This window comes from Atractosteus spatula, chromosome 7, assembly GCF_055471065.1.
Source record: "Atractosteus spatula isolate fAtrSpa1 chromosome 7, fAtrSpa1.hap1, whole genome shotgun sequence".
Taxonomy (NCBI): Eukaryota; Metazoa; Chordata; class Actinopteri; order Semionotiformes; family Lepisosteidae; genus Atractosteus; species Atractosteus spatula.
Window position 1 is genome coordinate 44,853,925 of NC_142712.1, and position 16,651 is coordinate 44,870,575.

A 16,651-nucleotide genomic window follows, 5' to 3' on the forward strand; every position below is an offset into this window, starting at 1 on the left:
GACTGTTTTGACAACTAATACTGCCCTCTTTTTCAATCCCAAGAAAGATTTCAAAGTGATTTTTATGCGCAAAGGTTAAAGTGGAAAAAACGTTTTCGTCTTTTATCACTGCTGATAAAGAAGACGCAGTAACTAGATTGATCTGCATTTTGAAACATAATTCTATATCTACCGTGACACCCTTGCTTCGGCTTAATTACTATAAACAACAAAAAATGTAATCATCTACATAAAAATAGGCAGGGTTGCGCAATGTATCCCAATTCAATTGACAAAAGATAGGGCATGTACTGTAATTCTTTACTAGATGATCGTCATTTGCTCTAACCCGGACAAAAAAGTTAATTATCTTTGATAATTGCCATGTTAAGTGTACCGGAGAAACAGTCTGTTTTGATTTCATACTGTCCCTCAGCGAGTGATATTAATAATACATTGTCATGTCCTGCACCGCCGAGACCTGGGTTCCCAGCTTAAACTGTTTTCCCCCCAACGCGTCAACAAGAAAATCGCGGTTCTTTGATGTGGTGCGTGGTAAAGCACTCAGAGTCGAGATGTATCAAATTAGACAAGTTGTTGAAATTAATATTTAACAAGATTTGCAACTTCAACAACAGACACCCACGTCCTCTAACTTTTACGATGTTGCATTCCCCCTGTATGCTAAACTTTGTATATTAATTAATTCAGGGGAAGTCTCGCGGTGTTACCTTTCAGACATCTTGCATCTGAAAGGGAGCTTATTTGTTACAAACGAGGTGAAAACGTTTAAGTTCGGTTGATTCACTCGTGTTAAATGCTCCTTGATCGGTTTTCCTTGCAGCGATTGCTCATGAAGTTGTAAAGAGCTGTATTGTGCTCGAGTGCAACACCGTAGCTCGGATTGTCTTTCTTCGCGTCCTGCTTTGTGCGTCATTATCCTCTTTTCGTTTGATTATTTTTTTTGCAACGAGGCGACATGGCAACACCCGCTGCTGTGAATCCAACTGGTAAGTACGTGGTTTAATTCCATTATTTCTTTCTTTATTACCAGTAGTTCAATCCCTTGTCGAGGGGGTGTGCATCGTGTAAGTTTATTTTCTCTAAAACAAAAGAAGCCAGCAGTTGGGTTTATGCTCATGTCTGTCACTCAACAGCATCCCCTTCCCCCTGAGCCGAACGTACAGGGCACTGTACCGTTTTCTGAAATAACCGAGAAAAGACAGATGCAGTTTATAAGATATCACTACATACAACATACAACTGTAAGCTATACAACAACACTCTACCACATTCATTTAGGTGTCTATCTTCTCAATAATCCGACTAATGTCTCTGGAAATGGAAACGACTTGCTGAATACATTAGCAAGCGCTAGCCTACGCGCTTTGACTTCATATGTTTCTCTCTTAAAATCTTGAAGCTTTTTCCATAGACAGTTGAGATGTGTTTTCATGGATTTCCAATTTCAACTCCACAGCGTAGCGTTAGGTTTATTATAACAAAGTTACTTAGTTTACTGCTTGTTGCTTCTACTGCCTGTTGATTCTCTTGCAAGGAAATGTATAAATAATTTAAAGGTAAAATAATTTTATGAGTACAGAAACGTTTTTTAAAACATTTGGATTTTATTTTGTTTTTACGTATGGACATTTTTATGTTAGTCATTATGTACAGAACTAGAGTACAAATGGTTCATTAAGTACAGTATGGTCCTACTCTGTTGCACGTAAATCGTCTCTTAAATGCACGTAGCGTGCTTCTACTGTAGTGTTGCAGCTTAGTTATTTTTATGGTACAAATTACGGTTTCCATAGGTTCATGTAAAGTTTTCTGTAAATTGTACTTCATTTGCTTTGTAAAAATTAATTGGAAGGCACATGATTTTAGATCGAATTGGTACTTTATGTTTATGCACCCTTGAAAACTGAGAAAGGTACAGCAGTTAATACAGTACAAAATGTTAGGATCAGAGTTTGTAGACTTGCAGACTCATGCTATTTATTTTAATAAGATAAAAATGTACGGTGCACGGGCTTTATCATTTATAAATTATTCTTACTGTCTTTGATACAGGTTGAAAAACAATTTTATTTCATATTTAGTTTATTAAATTTAAAAATTATATTTAAAAATAAGAACATTTAGATGATAAATGAATATTTTTTCAATTGGAAAAATTAATATTCCACTTGGGTAGTATAAAAGTAATTTACAACATGCTCAAACTGAGCAGAAATATAGTTCTATTTTAAATACTGTTAACACTGAAATATAACTCCAGCGTCTGATGATATTCCACCAGTTGCACTTAAGAATACTGTATGTTCTATTATTAATCATTTAACGTAAGTTACACACTGTAGTGCTAATATCCAGTGACTGGGAAACTGCTAATGTAGCCTCTATGAATTTAGCCCTATATCTATTACATATCTGATTATGTGAATGATGATAAGTGAAAATAAACTACAGAATCTTCTGTATGGCATTAGAACATTAGAATCTTCTGGATGGCATTGGGGTGATGTCATTAGTGAGGTTCCACTGGATTCTCTATAGGGCCCACTAATTTAAATCCATCATCTAGATTCTTCGGTCAAGTCAACATATGATCCCAAGATAAGAGAGTCATGTAGAAAGTCCTCTTCTACAGTAAGAGGAATAATCAAGGAGCCTAGAAAAACACCTGGCAAGTGTCTTTTGATGCGTTCAAGTCCAGAGTGTTGCATAAAGATACATAAACTATAGAAATGGAAAGCATATCCTTGATATAAACATAAACATTAGTTATAACATGGGAAACGCTGAGTTTTAACAAGATTTATATAATTGTGACACATCATTTACATCTCCTCGTTCAAGACCTCGTTCAGAATATTATATACAATTCAGGTGGGTACACACCTGAATTGTATCAGACACACCTGAAAAAGGCTCCACGGCCGAAACGTTATGTTCTCTTTCTTCTTTTTTTCAGCATGGAATAAACCTATTACTTGTATTATATACAATGTTAACAACCAAATTACAAAAAACGATACTGCTGTTCTGGAACTGGAAAAGAGAAGAGTGAACAGTCACATTCCCAGTCCGAAAGGAATGTCCTACTCTGGTGGGGAAGAAATGAATTAGTTTAAGTTTTGAATAGAGAAGAGTAAAGGGGATGTCATCCAGGTATTCAGAATCCTCAAAGGCACTGACATGTCAGTCCAGTGGGCTTAAAATCAACAGCACAACATCAACCAGAGGACATAAGAAATTGCCTTTAAAAAGGAGAACAGTAGGTGCTTATTTACATAAAAAGGTGTGGAAGTGTGGACCAGCCATGTTATCCAAGCTAATATTTTGGCTCCTTTTAAGAAACAGCTGGGTGACATCCTTGGATTGTTCAGCTACCACCAAACAAACTAGTTTGGCCAAAAAGCCTCCTTTCATTTGTAACCTTTCTTGTCATTTTATGTAATTCATAGTGATTATAATAGAAACAGCTGGACCACGTCCTCTACAGTACAACACTACAGAACACAATGTGTGCAAATATTAGGTCCATAGGCTTGTGTGCAGAATTTAAACAAGCATTTCCCTTATTAAAGGTTTCGCTGCTTTATTTGAATACTATTCTAGTGTACAGAAAGTGGTTAAGAATTCAAAGCAAACTACAGGAGCTTCCACTTTCAAAACAGCAGAATTGAAGGACACCTTGCTTAAATTCTGCTCTCTTAAGGATCTTTCCCTGTGCATACTAAACAGGCACAGTTCAACACATTAGTCAGACATGAAATACAGCTGTCTTTTACTTCAGTGGTGGATGTTTTGGGTTCAGTTGTGTATGTAAAGTGTCTTGGGATCCTTTGGAATGAAAAATGTTATACAAAGGCAATTATCAACTACTAGTCATGATCTGTCTAGTATCATGATACTAGTCCTGAACAACAGAATTTGTTCTAAAAATAATAAGGGTGTTCAACAAAACAAAAAAAATGTGATTTTGTGTGTACCATGTACAGGACTTTACAGCTACGTTTCAATTTTAAAATAACTGTCAGATGCATAAATAAATGCTGTCAGATGTTCAGTATGAGTCATTTACTGTTCATACTTATCAACCCTAATTGATATCAACCCAACTTATTTATCAGTCCTAAATAATGCATATTGTTCCTTGTATAGCCTTGAACAATGAAGGTTTTGATTCATTATGTTGGTAGAATGTGTCATTTTTGAAATCAAATTCGAGAAAAAATCATCCCGGTCCAAGCAATGCTATATACAAAAGGGCAGAATCATCTGGATTTTTGTCATCTCAAGGTTTTTCTGTTACTTTCTAGCTGTACAAGCAACATTCAGACTCCAGTGCTGATGACATGATAAATTCTCTCCTTTTATGATTTCTGCTGTAGCAAATGTTGACTTCTGTTCAGTTGATCACTTGAAGTATTCTTTTTGTCAACTTGAATTCGCTTGCAAAAAAATCTGAGTTTTGGTTTTCATGTTGAATTCAGTAATTTGGTCAAATTCTAATTAACACCACAGGTTGCTGAATATAAAGGGAAAGCATATTTTTATTTAGATTGTAGCATTTGCCATCAACTTGCTTGGCTGGGGAAATGATGAATGTTCCTTACTTGCAAGGAATGAGCCAGGGAGCTACGCAAGGGTAAGATGGGATGGAGCGAAGGCAAGATATTTATGCATTAGAGAACAGAAGTGCAAGATTAAAATTTACTTCATTTCAGACATCTGTTTAACAACTTCAAGCAAAAAAAATGTAAACATATAGTATGCTAAACTTGCTCAAGGTTATCCAGTATGTTGAACCAGTATCACACTGCAGGACTCAACATGACTTCTAATCAGAGAGCATGTCATATTTAATGACTGCAGTTGCTGAATCTCGCTGCCTTTTCTGTCCTAGAGGGTGTCAAATTCAATGACTAGGAATCGCAGGGGGTGATAATTACACGATTCCCTCATGACTTTTCATCATGGTTCCAAATCTCGTATTGCGCTGCAAGGTCGCCTCATTTGGCAGCCAATCAACATGGAGCACAAGAGGAGCACCGCAGGAAAGTAACATGGAGAACAAGCACGTAAACATCTTGAAAAGTGTAACACAGGCATTGTTTTCCACAAATAAACATCATAATATAATTCTTCTTTATAAATATAGAACCCATTTTCAAAAATAAAACACAGTTACAAGTATAAAACACTGAACGTATTGCATATTGGGCACATTATCTCACAAGTTATTAATAATAATAATTATAATAATTGCTTACACTTATATAGCGCTTTTCTGGACACTCCACTCAAAGCGCTTTACAGGTAATGGGAACTCCCCTCCACCACCACCAATGTGCAGCATCCACCTGGATGATGCGACGGCAGCCATAGTGTGCCAGAACGCTCACCACACATCAGCTATCAGTGGGGAGGAGAGCAGAGTGATTAAGCCAATTCATAGATGGGGATAATGAGGAGGCCATGATTGGTAAGGGCAAATGGGAAATTTGACAAGGACGCCGGGGTTACACCCCTACTCTTTTCAAGAAACGCCCAGGGATTTTTAATGACCACAGAGAGTCAGGACCTCGGTTTTATGTCTCATCCGAAAGACGGCGCTTATTTACAGTATAGTGTCCCCATCACTATATTGGGGCATTAGGACCCATGTGGACCACAGGGTGAGCACCCCCTGCTGGCCCCACTAACACCTCTTCCAGCAGCAACCTTAGTTTTTCCCAGGAGGTCTCCCATCCAGGTACTGACCAGGCTCACACCTGCTTAGCTTCAGTGGGTTGCCAGTTGTGAGTTGCAGGGTGATATGGCTGCTGGCCGCCAGTACACATCTGGCTCACTTCCCACCCCTATGACTTGCGACTCGCTATGAGAAAATCGATTTGACTTTCTTGTAGCAACTCCCAGAGTTGTAGGGGCTGTTAAGAGCGCTATGACTGAGTCGTGGGGGGTGTCACACTACACAACTGACAATAACGGGTGCGGCTGCGACTCTCTACAACTCGCTGTAATTTTTCTTATGATTATGTAAATAAAGGCTATGACTGAAACCTAGGAAAAGTTGTGTAGTGTGACGCTGGCATTACCTGTATTCAGCTTCTTCTAACATCATTAGAGACTTAGTAAGATTAAGTATAGGCGAAGTATGTGTATCACTGCCAGTAGTGTCTATTCATACTTTACTGATTGATGCAACTTTCCTTCTCGGAGTGCAGTATCAGTTAAGAGCTAATGGCCTGTTTATGTGGGTGTGAAGTTCTTCGCTATTACCCATTTGGCCTGCAGTAAACTGAAGCTACCGATTTTTTTCAATCCAAGCCAACACCTCCTGGAAGGTTTCCCTTGGGAAGTAAAATGAGTCTCTGGCAAATAGAAATTCACTTTCGAGTGATATATTTGAAATTACCTGTTGGTGAGTGAATTGATGATTAAATGTTAACCAGACCATAGCCAGCAATAGATAGTAAGCTTATTAACCAAAACATTAAAGTAACAAAAATACTAGCTGAAGAATGATCATATTACCCTACCATTTATTGACCTGTTTTTCTAATTTTCATGTCTTTTATTTGACAGTGGGATTGGGAACCTCTTCTGAAACTTGTTTTAAATGGGAATGTGACCTTAGATGATTTAAACAGTTAAAAAGCCTGTTATATATACACAACTATGATAGGCTTCATTTAAACATTGTCTTCTTGGGAATTTTTTACAGATTACTTTGTATGTCTACAATTATAGTACTGTTTTCTCCTAAACATATTCCAGTTTTAAGGTTATTTGAAAATTTCGTCACTTGGTAAAGCTTACAATGAGAAACAATGCTTAAATGACCAGATGGGCCACTAAGCTTGTTAATAGTTCAGCGTGATGACAAACACTTTACTCTTGCCCCTTGTTATCTGAATTGATTGAGACATTTACAGGTACTGATTAATGCTCATGTATATGTTAAGAAGTGTCTTGTCCCCTCAGTACTGTTGAGGGTAAAATCGGCACTCTCACACTGTGGATGTGCTCTGACACTCTGGATGTGCATATTGGTATTTATTATAATTACAGATGGTTTTATGTTTACATTTGGGATCCTTTAATTATCAGTTACAAGCTTAATTCTTATTGAGTAGGAGGTATACCTGACTTATAGTATTGTGACAAACTGTGCTGCTGCTGCTGTACTTTTGGGAGTAGAGAGAGACAGCACTGCCCCTCTTCCTTCTCCTGCTTCCCCAGTAAAAATCTGTTTCCAGGATGACAGCTGAAGCCATTAGTCATATAACAAGAGAGTAGCAGAGGTTACATTAGTCGTTAATCAGAAATATTTCTCTAAAAGAGAGACTTTACTTGCTACCCATCAGTAATTTTGCTCCAAATAAAATGATTATCATGCAAGGCAGGTAGGAGTGTCTGATTCATGGGGCCACAGTCAAGGTAAACAGACCAGTGATGACTCAGTCTGAGTGGAATACAAATAGAGGTACTTGGTGTCCCCTGATGGTGGGTTTAATTTCCTATACAGATCAAAGTCTTTTCTTCCAGGGCCATACATGGGTCTTGGAAGGGGTGTGTGCCAAATATGTGTGATTGTATGTAAAGTAGTTTTGGTTTCACTGCCATAAACCGTTTTCTCTGTGAAAAATGGACAGCAGTCTGTTGGTTTTGGTACCTGTAATTAGTTTGCCAGTATATGAGTGGCTTGAATCTTAATGATAGTTATAGTAATCCCTCATTTTACAAGCTTAATTCTTCCCTCGAAAATAGCTCATAAGGTGAAAACAGAAATTAAACAAATTAAATTCCCTTTATTTTTCGTAATCCCTGATATGTACTGTTCTCTGCTATAGTATGGTGAAATTTTGATGTGTAAGGGAACATTTTTGAGTTTTGGAATCATTCAGTTAAGACTTTCTAGCAGTGGAGATATAGAGTGCAGATGGAATGAAAACCAGCAGACTGTTTCTGCAGGAACAGTGCTTGGCCCCTCTGCCTTATGCTATAAAATAAAATCCAATCTAGCAATATAAAATGTTGTTTTTGAATTATTGAAGTGAAAGGTATATTTTTTTAAAGAACTTAGAAGAAGTCTGTTGAAGACTAACAGCCTTGGGTAATTTGGAGAAGGATATTAAATGCTGGAGAAAGCAAATGTCTGAGCACCCTGTTCCCATGCTCTGATGTATGTGTTTTGAAATGTGTCTCTTTAGTGGGATGCTAAAGGATGGATTGAAGAATAGAAATGTGTAAAGGCTATTTTTTACAGACTGATATTTCAGGTAGAAATGTCAGTAGAAAATATTGAACTTTAAAAAAATTGCAAATTTGCAGAAACACTAAATTAAATTAGCAGGAATGTAATCACAGGTGCAAAGGTATTACTGCTGCCTAGTTTCTTTAAAATTATTTTATTTGTTCACAGTGTAAACAGTGTGTTTCTGAAGATTACAGTAAATTTTGTAAAATATAATTCTCAGGGTTACTGTACATGTCTACTAACATCTATTTGGTGACATGCTTCAAACATTTGTACATAAGGTACTTTGCAAAAGTGTTCAGAGCCTTACAAATTGATGGATACTAATTTATTTTTTTTATACTGAAGACCTCTAAAGATAATCAACAGTAAATGTCGGCAAAAACTAAACAGTAGGCTATCAACATATTCTAGCCTTTATGTTTTCAGACTAATATTAGTTATAAGCACCTTTGGCAGCAATTCCTGCACGAATCCTTTGGGGGTAAAATCCATTGGTATCTTTACCAATGGATCAATTTGTTGTAATTTTTATTTTGTGTTTGTTACTGATTTGCTCAACTCTCTCGGGTTTCTTGGAGATCGTTTCCGGACAGTGGATTTCTAGTCTTTCCATGGATTCTCAGATACAAGAAGAATTTGATAGGGCCACTCAAGGAGATTTTCTTTCTTAATTTTATGCCACTCCACTTTAGCTTTGCATCGCTGTCCTATTGAAAGAGTAGTTTTTTGTCCCGGTTTTGTCAAATGGAGCAGGAGTTTGCTCCATCAATGTTTCCATCAGTCTTGACAAGCTTCCCACTCCCTGCCGATATAAAACTGTGCAAGGGTCTGAATACTTTTCCAAAGTGCTGTATGCTAATGTAATGTGTAATTTTGTCGCACCAAGGCTTGTGTTTTTAGATAAACGCCTTATTTTGAACAAATGTGTTTGTCTAGGATGTGTGCTGGGTATACCTGCAGTGCAGTTTAAATAAAAAATTTGCAGGGAAGGCTCACAGCACATCACGTGTCTACACACACACACACACACACGTGCATACTTGCGTGAATTTCTGTAATGAGTGTTTTTAAAGTGATCTTTCCAAGCTCCACAAAATGTAGTCTAAGTGCAGTCATAATGGTAATATTTTTTGTCTGGATGTAGAGATGGCAACTGAAATCCCTGGACCTGTGGCATTACCAGGCGCCCCAGTCAACGCTGGGCAGGTGAGGATGACAGGGTCTATACCAACCCGTGGAGGGAAGAGACGGTCAGGAGGGTGAGTACAGAAAACACTTTCGCTAGCTTTAACTTCTCAGTGCCTGACTTTCCCCTTCCATGAACAAACTCAGCTATGCTGTCATGACTTCAGGATGCAGCCAAATCTATGTACAGTGTTTACTGCTAGGTGGGGAAAAAAATGGACAAATTAATATGCTCGCTCCCACAGGGGAAACAGTGAGGTTGTAGTAAAATCTCGCATTCAAAATGATAAACAACATGCAGGAGGTGGTGGTGGCAGCAAGCAAAATTGGCTTCTGTACAATTGCAAAAATTGCTGACAAGAACCAAGTCAAATGCTCATTGAAAAAGAGCTGAACAGGAGGGGAATTAATCCAAAGTCTCAGTGGAGTAATTGGTGGTCCCAAGGTCCTCCCAGCTCAGCCTGTGTTACAGGAGAATGTGAGTCTGCAGCTGCTGCTTCCTCGGTCTCTCAAGCCCCTTCTCTCTCCTCTTTCTGCAAACGGTAAAAAATGTGGATAGGTTAAAGAGGTCTCTGCTTGCTAATTATGTCCTCATTAACACTGGCTGCTATCGTGAAAAACAGAGGCAGACTAATTAATTACATTGCTCCTTTGGGTACACCAGTGTCCTTTTTTTTAGATACTTTGCATGTGTATTTTTTAATATTGGTAGTATAAAAGTGTTTTTGAAGATATAATGGCAGTGGAAGCCAGATAACGGGTTTAAATAAACTTCCATTCTAATGTAAATTTGAAACTGTCTACAGAATATTTTTAGCATTCAACGGCAGATGTTTAATATGTTTGAAAGTCATAATCAGAGCCTATAAAAGTCAGAAAACAGCACATGACCCTGATTATTTTACTATTTGTAAAAACACTGGTGTGTAAAACACTAATATAATGCTGAATATAATTGATCAGTAAAACATAGCATTTATATGGCAATTTTCATCTGATAGGATATAAAAGTACCTACATACTGTTCCCTCCATATTTATACACACACCCACATCTGGATTACATAAGGGCTGATGATTTTTTATAGGGCACTGTTCATTATCAATCTCAAAGTGCAGTATAATGCAATTGAACATATTTTATCCTGTTTATTAATTGGGTTACATAAGGCAATACAGCGAAGACAATACAAATACAACAGATCCAAGTCAATATAGTAGGATGAAGGCAACACCAAAAGTACTGAAACAAGCAACACAAGGTAAAGTAGGGGAATCCGCAGAAATATTGATCTCTCCCGAAGTAATGATAGTCAGAAACGGAGTACACAAATGTGAGCAGCTCCAAAAACGGAACTTGTGAACTTGATATACTAACAGCATAGTCATGGGCTGGGATGATTTGCATTTCAAAGCTAATGTTACGACCCCACCTTATTTTTTTCTTCACTCAGTCACTAGGGGATGAAGGAGCCGTGAACATAAAACGTTAAAGAATAACAGTAGTCGATTTAAACGCCGGGACCTGTTCCCCGGGGCAGATATAGGGCGACGGGACAACTGGGGGTGACACCGGTATGGGTTCGTTTCTGTCATTTATACCAAAACAGTATAATAGTGAGTCCCTGACAAGAAAACAAGCAACACTAATGACCCTGCCATAATGGAAAAAGCAAACCTAACTAACTCCAGCTTGGAAAATAAAACTTTGAGAGCCAAAGAAAGGTCTTCCGCAACCTCAACTCACTGTTCTACCCTAAACTATCTCATATAAATTACAATACAGGGACATCACTAAACTGATTAACAGAAGGACAAACCATGGGAACACATAAGCCTTAGTTGCCTAACGAAGGTCCACACTCGCGTACACGATTAATGAATACTGCAGATAAGTGAGCAGAAAAAACCTAAACTCCACAGAAGTCCGAGAGCGAGAACCTCCGCTTCTCAATGGTTGTCGAAGTGAGAGACAAGTTCTCCGTCAAGATGGAGGAAACTGGAGATAATTTATTTTGAGAAGAGGCGGGGAAAGCAGCTCAACATCCAATAAAACGGGAAGCGTCTTCTACCCAGATTAATCCAATAAACCAACTGGAGAAAAAACCAACCACGGCCAACCTAGGGCCGTGACACTAAACATTTAAACGAACAGACATCCGGTAAAGACAGAGCAATAACTTTCATTTCAGGCCAGTAAATGACTGCAAGGCCACCACCTCGTCCATTTGGGCGCACTTTCTCAATATAGGTACAACCTGGAGGGCATGAGGCATTTAGGGAATGGTAAACCCTGGACTGTTGCCAAGTTTCAGTAATACACAAAATGTCGAGTCCTGTATGAGGGGGGTGGAGCTTCTCAGCAGAGAAGCTTTGTTGCTGTGCGACCGCAGTTGAAGGAACTCTGTTCTAAAAAGACATAGGTGTGGGAGGTTCTATAAGAGCAGATTGGATACTTCCCTGCTAGGAGACTCAGCCTGGATGTCAGTGCTGAGCTAGCCTCAGTACAGAGGGATAGTAAGATTGAGAGTCTCCCTTACATCTCCTGTGCAAATGGTAGTGAGCAGTAGACCCGGCACGGCAGGGCAGAAGAGTTAGTCGAGCCAGAGCATATCTGCTGCCGGCATGCAGATGTAGCCATCCGTCAACCTCATGCTGAAGCACTGCAGTGAGAGTGTCCATGCTGAAGAGGAGAGAGAGAGAAAGAAGGTGCTGTCCATCTGTATGATAGCAGCGGGCTTGAGATGCTACTGCTGTCTGTAGTGAGAGAGCAGGCTCTGGGCTGTGAATGAGCTGAGACTGTGTCTGAATACAGCTGTTACCTAAGCATAAGTGGGCTGAAGGTTGTATATTGCAAGCGAGTTAATCTATGCTGAAAGCAAGTAGCTGTGTGCTGTGAGCGACCTGAGCTGATGTTTTAAGTAGCAGCCTCTTGTTATAAGTTAAGCAACAGAAGGCTAGTGGCTGTGCCAATTGGAGAAGAAGCAATAGCAAATAAGACAGGACGTAGTTCTAACCCCCGTGAGGAGACTGAAGAAAACAATCTAGGAGGAGATTAGGTTAATGGAGCCCAAGAGAGATCAGGACTGGACTCCATGTGAGATGCCCTGGAGCAGAGACAGAGTAAGTCATCAAGGTGCAGGGAAAACCCACAAGACGTTGCAGCCACATTCATTGCCAGGTCAGCCTGCTAGTAAGGTAAAGAAGGCAGTAGAGAGGGTATAGCTAAACGGGAACAACTGAGTCTAGGGTCTTCCACTGTTATTTCCTGAAAGGGTCAAGCTGGTAGGAGTGAAAACCAGAGGCATGAGATTGACCACGTCTGAGTGTCTGTGAGATGAGGACTTAGAGATATAATTCAGTTCAAACTCCTATGCATAGTGGGGTCTGCTCCATCAAGAATCCAGAACTCACAACAAAGTTCAAAAACTCCTTTGTCCTCCTGGAATTCGTGGTTTTGAATGTTCAGTAGTTTGGTAATTGTATTTTAAACCATTATAATACCTAATAAAAGCCACAGATGAGGGTGTTTTAGAAACCACCTCATGTCCTTACTATTTACTAGCACCCAGCAGGGGTTCACGTCAGCTACACAGCAAGCGAATGTGTTCTTTCACAGAGCACACAGCCAGCATTCAGGCCTTCCCAGAGCATACCGCTAACATTCAGGCCTTCCTGACAAAGACCGCTCAAGCAGCACACCAGAGCACCAACGCTAACAGTCAGGCATGGGAACAAGGCAGCGAGGGGCTTCAACAATCATTCAGTGCAAGATTGTGAATTAAAGGCTCCTCCAGAAGCCAATACTCTCTTGCATCTAAAATCTTCCTTTACTGCTGTTGCATGCCACGTGAGTAAAATACTCTGATAAAAACCAGGAAAATAAGACAATGCCTACAATTTCTCAGCAGCAACTGTCTTCAAACCACAACCCCCCTACTTTATGAAAGAAAGCAAATGCGAGATCTCTTCAGAGCAAAAGGTCAGGAAAGTACAATAATCTGTGCAATGACTGGAGTCCGAAAGCTGTCACCCTACTACTGACAGTGCCATCTGTCCCAGAATTAAAAACTATCAGGAGTTCCTGAATATCTCTTACACAATAACTGGTGGAGGGTCCACACTCACATCAGTCTGTGCCACAGCATTGAAGAAACTAATTTATTGAGTTAGCATTATCTTTAAGAATGTATAAATACTGTACTGTAGTGTCTCTATTCACGAGAGTTTGGTGCAGAGAACCGTAGCAAATTGCCAAATTCACATAGAACCTAGTCTACCCCTGTACTGTTGTATATGGGCTACAATATATAGTATGTATGGTTAATTAGTAACCCTCCTTTATATGATAATTGTACAAAGTACTAATGCATTGTTTTTAAGTTATTATAATAACATTGGTCAACTAAAATAAACAACTAATCAGACTTAATCAGCTAAAATAAACATAAATCCTTCCTCTGTCTCTGCATGTGGATGTCTGCAGTTTCTCTTTGTCTATTGTGCAGCTAATTTGAAAGTTGTACTTAACCTTCAGCTACTGTAGGTTTTAGCATGCTTTGCTTTCATACAAAACCCTGAATAAGTGAATTAGTGAATGTAAAATTTGCAGATGTCAAGACGCTACTGTGTATTTCGTTACCCTACACTGTATTGTTCAGTACTTCAAATATACAGTAAATGACATGATTTTAATACAGGTTATACACTGTTTTCATGTGAAAGCGGTGCAAGAATGAAGTGCAAAATGGAGCCCTGGTGGATTCTGGTGTTGACTGTGTTATTTTTACTTTGCACTGTTTATCACGGAAGGAACCTATCTCACTACATGCTCTTTATGCATCTAATCGAACTTTGAAATTTTGTTGAAAGTTGGAAATTTTACTATGGTACTCATGGGCAGTTTTTACATGCTCAATAAAATAAGAACAAAAACAGAGTTATGGATTGGATAATGCATCTTAAACAAGTCTAAAAATGTTATACAGAGATCAATACAATAGTATTGCAATCAGCAACCACTGGGTTTGGCTTAATTAAAAGACACTCTGAATCCCAGTCTTCAAAAAAGAAATTGATTTTATTTTCTTCCATACAGTGCAACTAACAATTTTGAAACAAAACTCACAAGCCCTCCACTGACCGCCTTCCTTCCAGAGAACCAACTCCCTGCTAAACTCCCAGTCCCTTTTGTACACCCACTTTTCCCAGAAGGCCGTCCTTCCTTAAAGGGACTACTCACATTTTAAATCATTTTTATTAAATTTCTTTAGAGAAATGTACATGCTAATACATCTTTTACAAACACTCAATTTTTTAAATGCAGTTATACAAAGAAAATAAATAGATGTATACATTGGTTAATTATAGATGACCTACCAGTAACATTTCCCTTTAAAGTCAGCAGCCATTTGAGCAGTGCTGATGTGGCACTATAAGAATCCTCATGCAGAAAAGGTACTGGATAAGATGGCTAACCGTTAAATACAAGACCCCAGTATGCACAAAGACAGGCTACCCTATCACAACTGCAAAAAGCAAAGTTATATTTGTCATTTGTTAGTTGAATTGAGAAAACATTTTATCCTCTGAGTGTTCTCTTAAATGATATGGCAGCCATATCACCCTGCAACTCACAACTGGCAACCCACTGGAGCTCAGCAGGTGTGAGCCTGGTCAGTACCTGGATGGGAAACCTTCTGGGAAAAACTAAGGTTCTTGTTGGAAGAGGTGATAGTGGGGCCAGCAGCAGGCACTCACCCTGCGGTCCATGTGGGTCCTAATGCCCCAGTATAGTGATGGGGACACTATACTGTAAAAAGGCGCCGTCCTTCAGATGAGACATAAAACCAAGGTCCTGACTCTGTGGTCATTAAAAACTTGAAAAGAGTAGGGGTGTAAGCCTGGCATCCTGGCCAAATTTCCCATTGGCCCTTACCAATCACGGCATTCCAATAATCCCCATCTCCTCCACACTAATAGCTGATGTGTGGTGAGCACTATGGTTGCCGTTGCATCATCCATCATCCACATTGGTGGTGGTGGAGGGGAGTCCCCATTACCTGTAAAGCTCTTTTGAGTGGAGTGTCCAGAAAAGTGCTATATAAGTGTAAGCAATTATTATTATTACTATTAAATATACTCCCCCAAAACCAAATCTACAGTAACATTCTGTGCTTCAGAGGTGCAGTGGATGTCTATGAACAAATATCTGTTTCCCACTGCTAAGAAACATAATCTTGTCCATTTGTGGGTATTTCAGCATGAATGCTTCAAAGCTGTGGTCCAGATCAACAAAGAAATAGTTCAGTGCAGGAAAAATAAATATTTTTTGATCGACACTCTTCTCAATCTCCAGACTTCACTCTGATCAAACATTTGTGCTTTGAACTCCTGAGAGCACTCCATAAATGGAAACTAAAGGATTTGAAGAACGTATAGCAAGTCTGTCTGGAGGAATGGTCAAGAACCCCCTAGTACATTACAGTGGAATCTTGTTGGTGTAATCCCTGCTAGAGAAGGCTTTAAAACACATTAACTACAGGGGTGTGAATAAACGCTTGCATTACTCTTGTGTTTTCTGGAGATTATTTGTGACAAATAGGACTTGGATGTGTTGTTAAGGTTATAGTTCAAATTTGTTTTTGTTTTCTTAAGGACTCATTCCAATCCATAAATCTTTGTCGTGTGATGTTTAATCAAGGTATAAAGCAATCTAAAAGCATTGTAAAAAGTTCAGTTAAGCTGGGATACTGGGGTTAACACCCCTACTTTTTATGAAAAAGCCAGGTTTAATGACCTAGTAGTCAGGACCTTAGTTTAATGTCTCAAAGGATGGCAGATCCCACAGCAAAGTATCAACAATAACTATGAGGATCTGACACAATCAGACCACAACAGCAAGTTCTGTTTTTCTCCACAAATCTTTAATATTTGTCTTTTTGTTAGTGTTTTGATGCCTGGAAAATTAACCTCCAAAGAGTTAGAAAATGGATGTATGATATACAGTACTAAGAAACGAACTGCTTTATTCAGTACAAGATCGCAGGGAAGTCGGATCTTAGCCTGGAAAGCAATGGGCACAAGGCATTGTATGTCCTGGATGGGACGCCAGTACATCATAGGGCACACACATTTATAAAAGGACCACCCTCTTAATACCTCATCTAAATATCCGTGTATTTCAGAAGCAATATTTGCCTTGGGAATT

At 39.0% G+C, this 16,651-nt stretch overlaps 1 protein-coding gene across 10 annotated transcripts in view; it reads left to right on the forward strand.

The window, feature by feature from the left end:
- Positions 1-715: 715 nt before the first annotated feature.
- The window catches only part of arnt2 (aryl hydrocarbon receptor nuclear translocator 2), a 60,951-nt gene continuing 45,015 nt past the window's right edge, over positions 716-16,651 (forward strand). For 9 of the 10 annotated variants that reach the window (XM_088920640.1, XM_088920633.1, XM_088920631.1 and 6 more), the window contains exons 1-2: positions 716-989; positions 9,402-9,516. In XM_088920640.1, coding sequence (XP_088776766.1) covers positions 959-989; positions 9,402-9,516 — 146 coding nt within the window. In that variant the 5' untranslated portion in view covers positions 716-958. Of the gene's footprint in view, positions 990-9,401; positions 9,517-16,651 lie in introns of those variants that run through there. The other variant, XM_088920639.1, reaches the window with a different exon arrangement.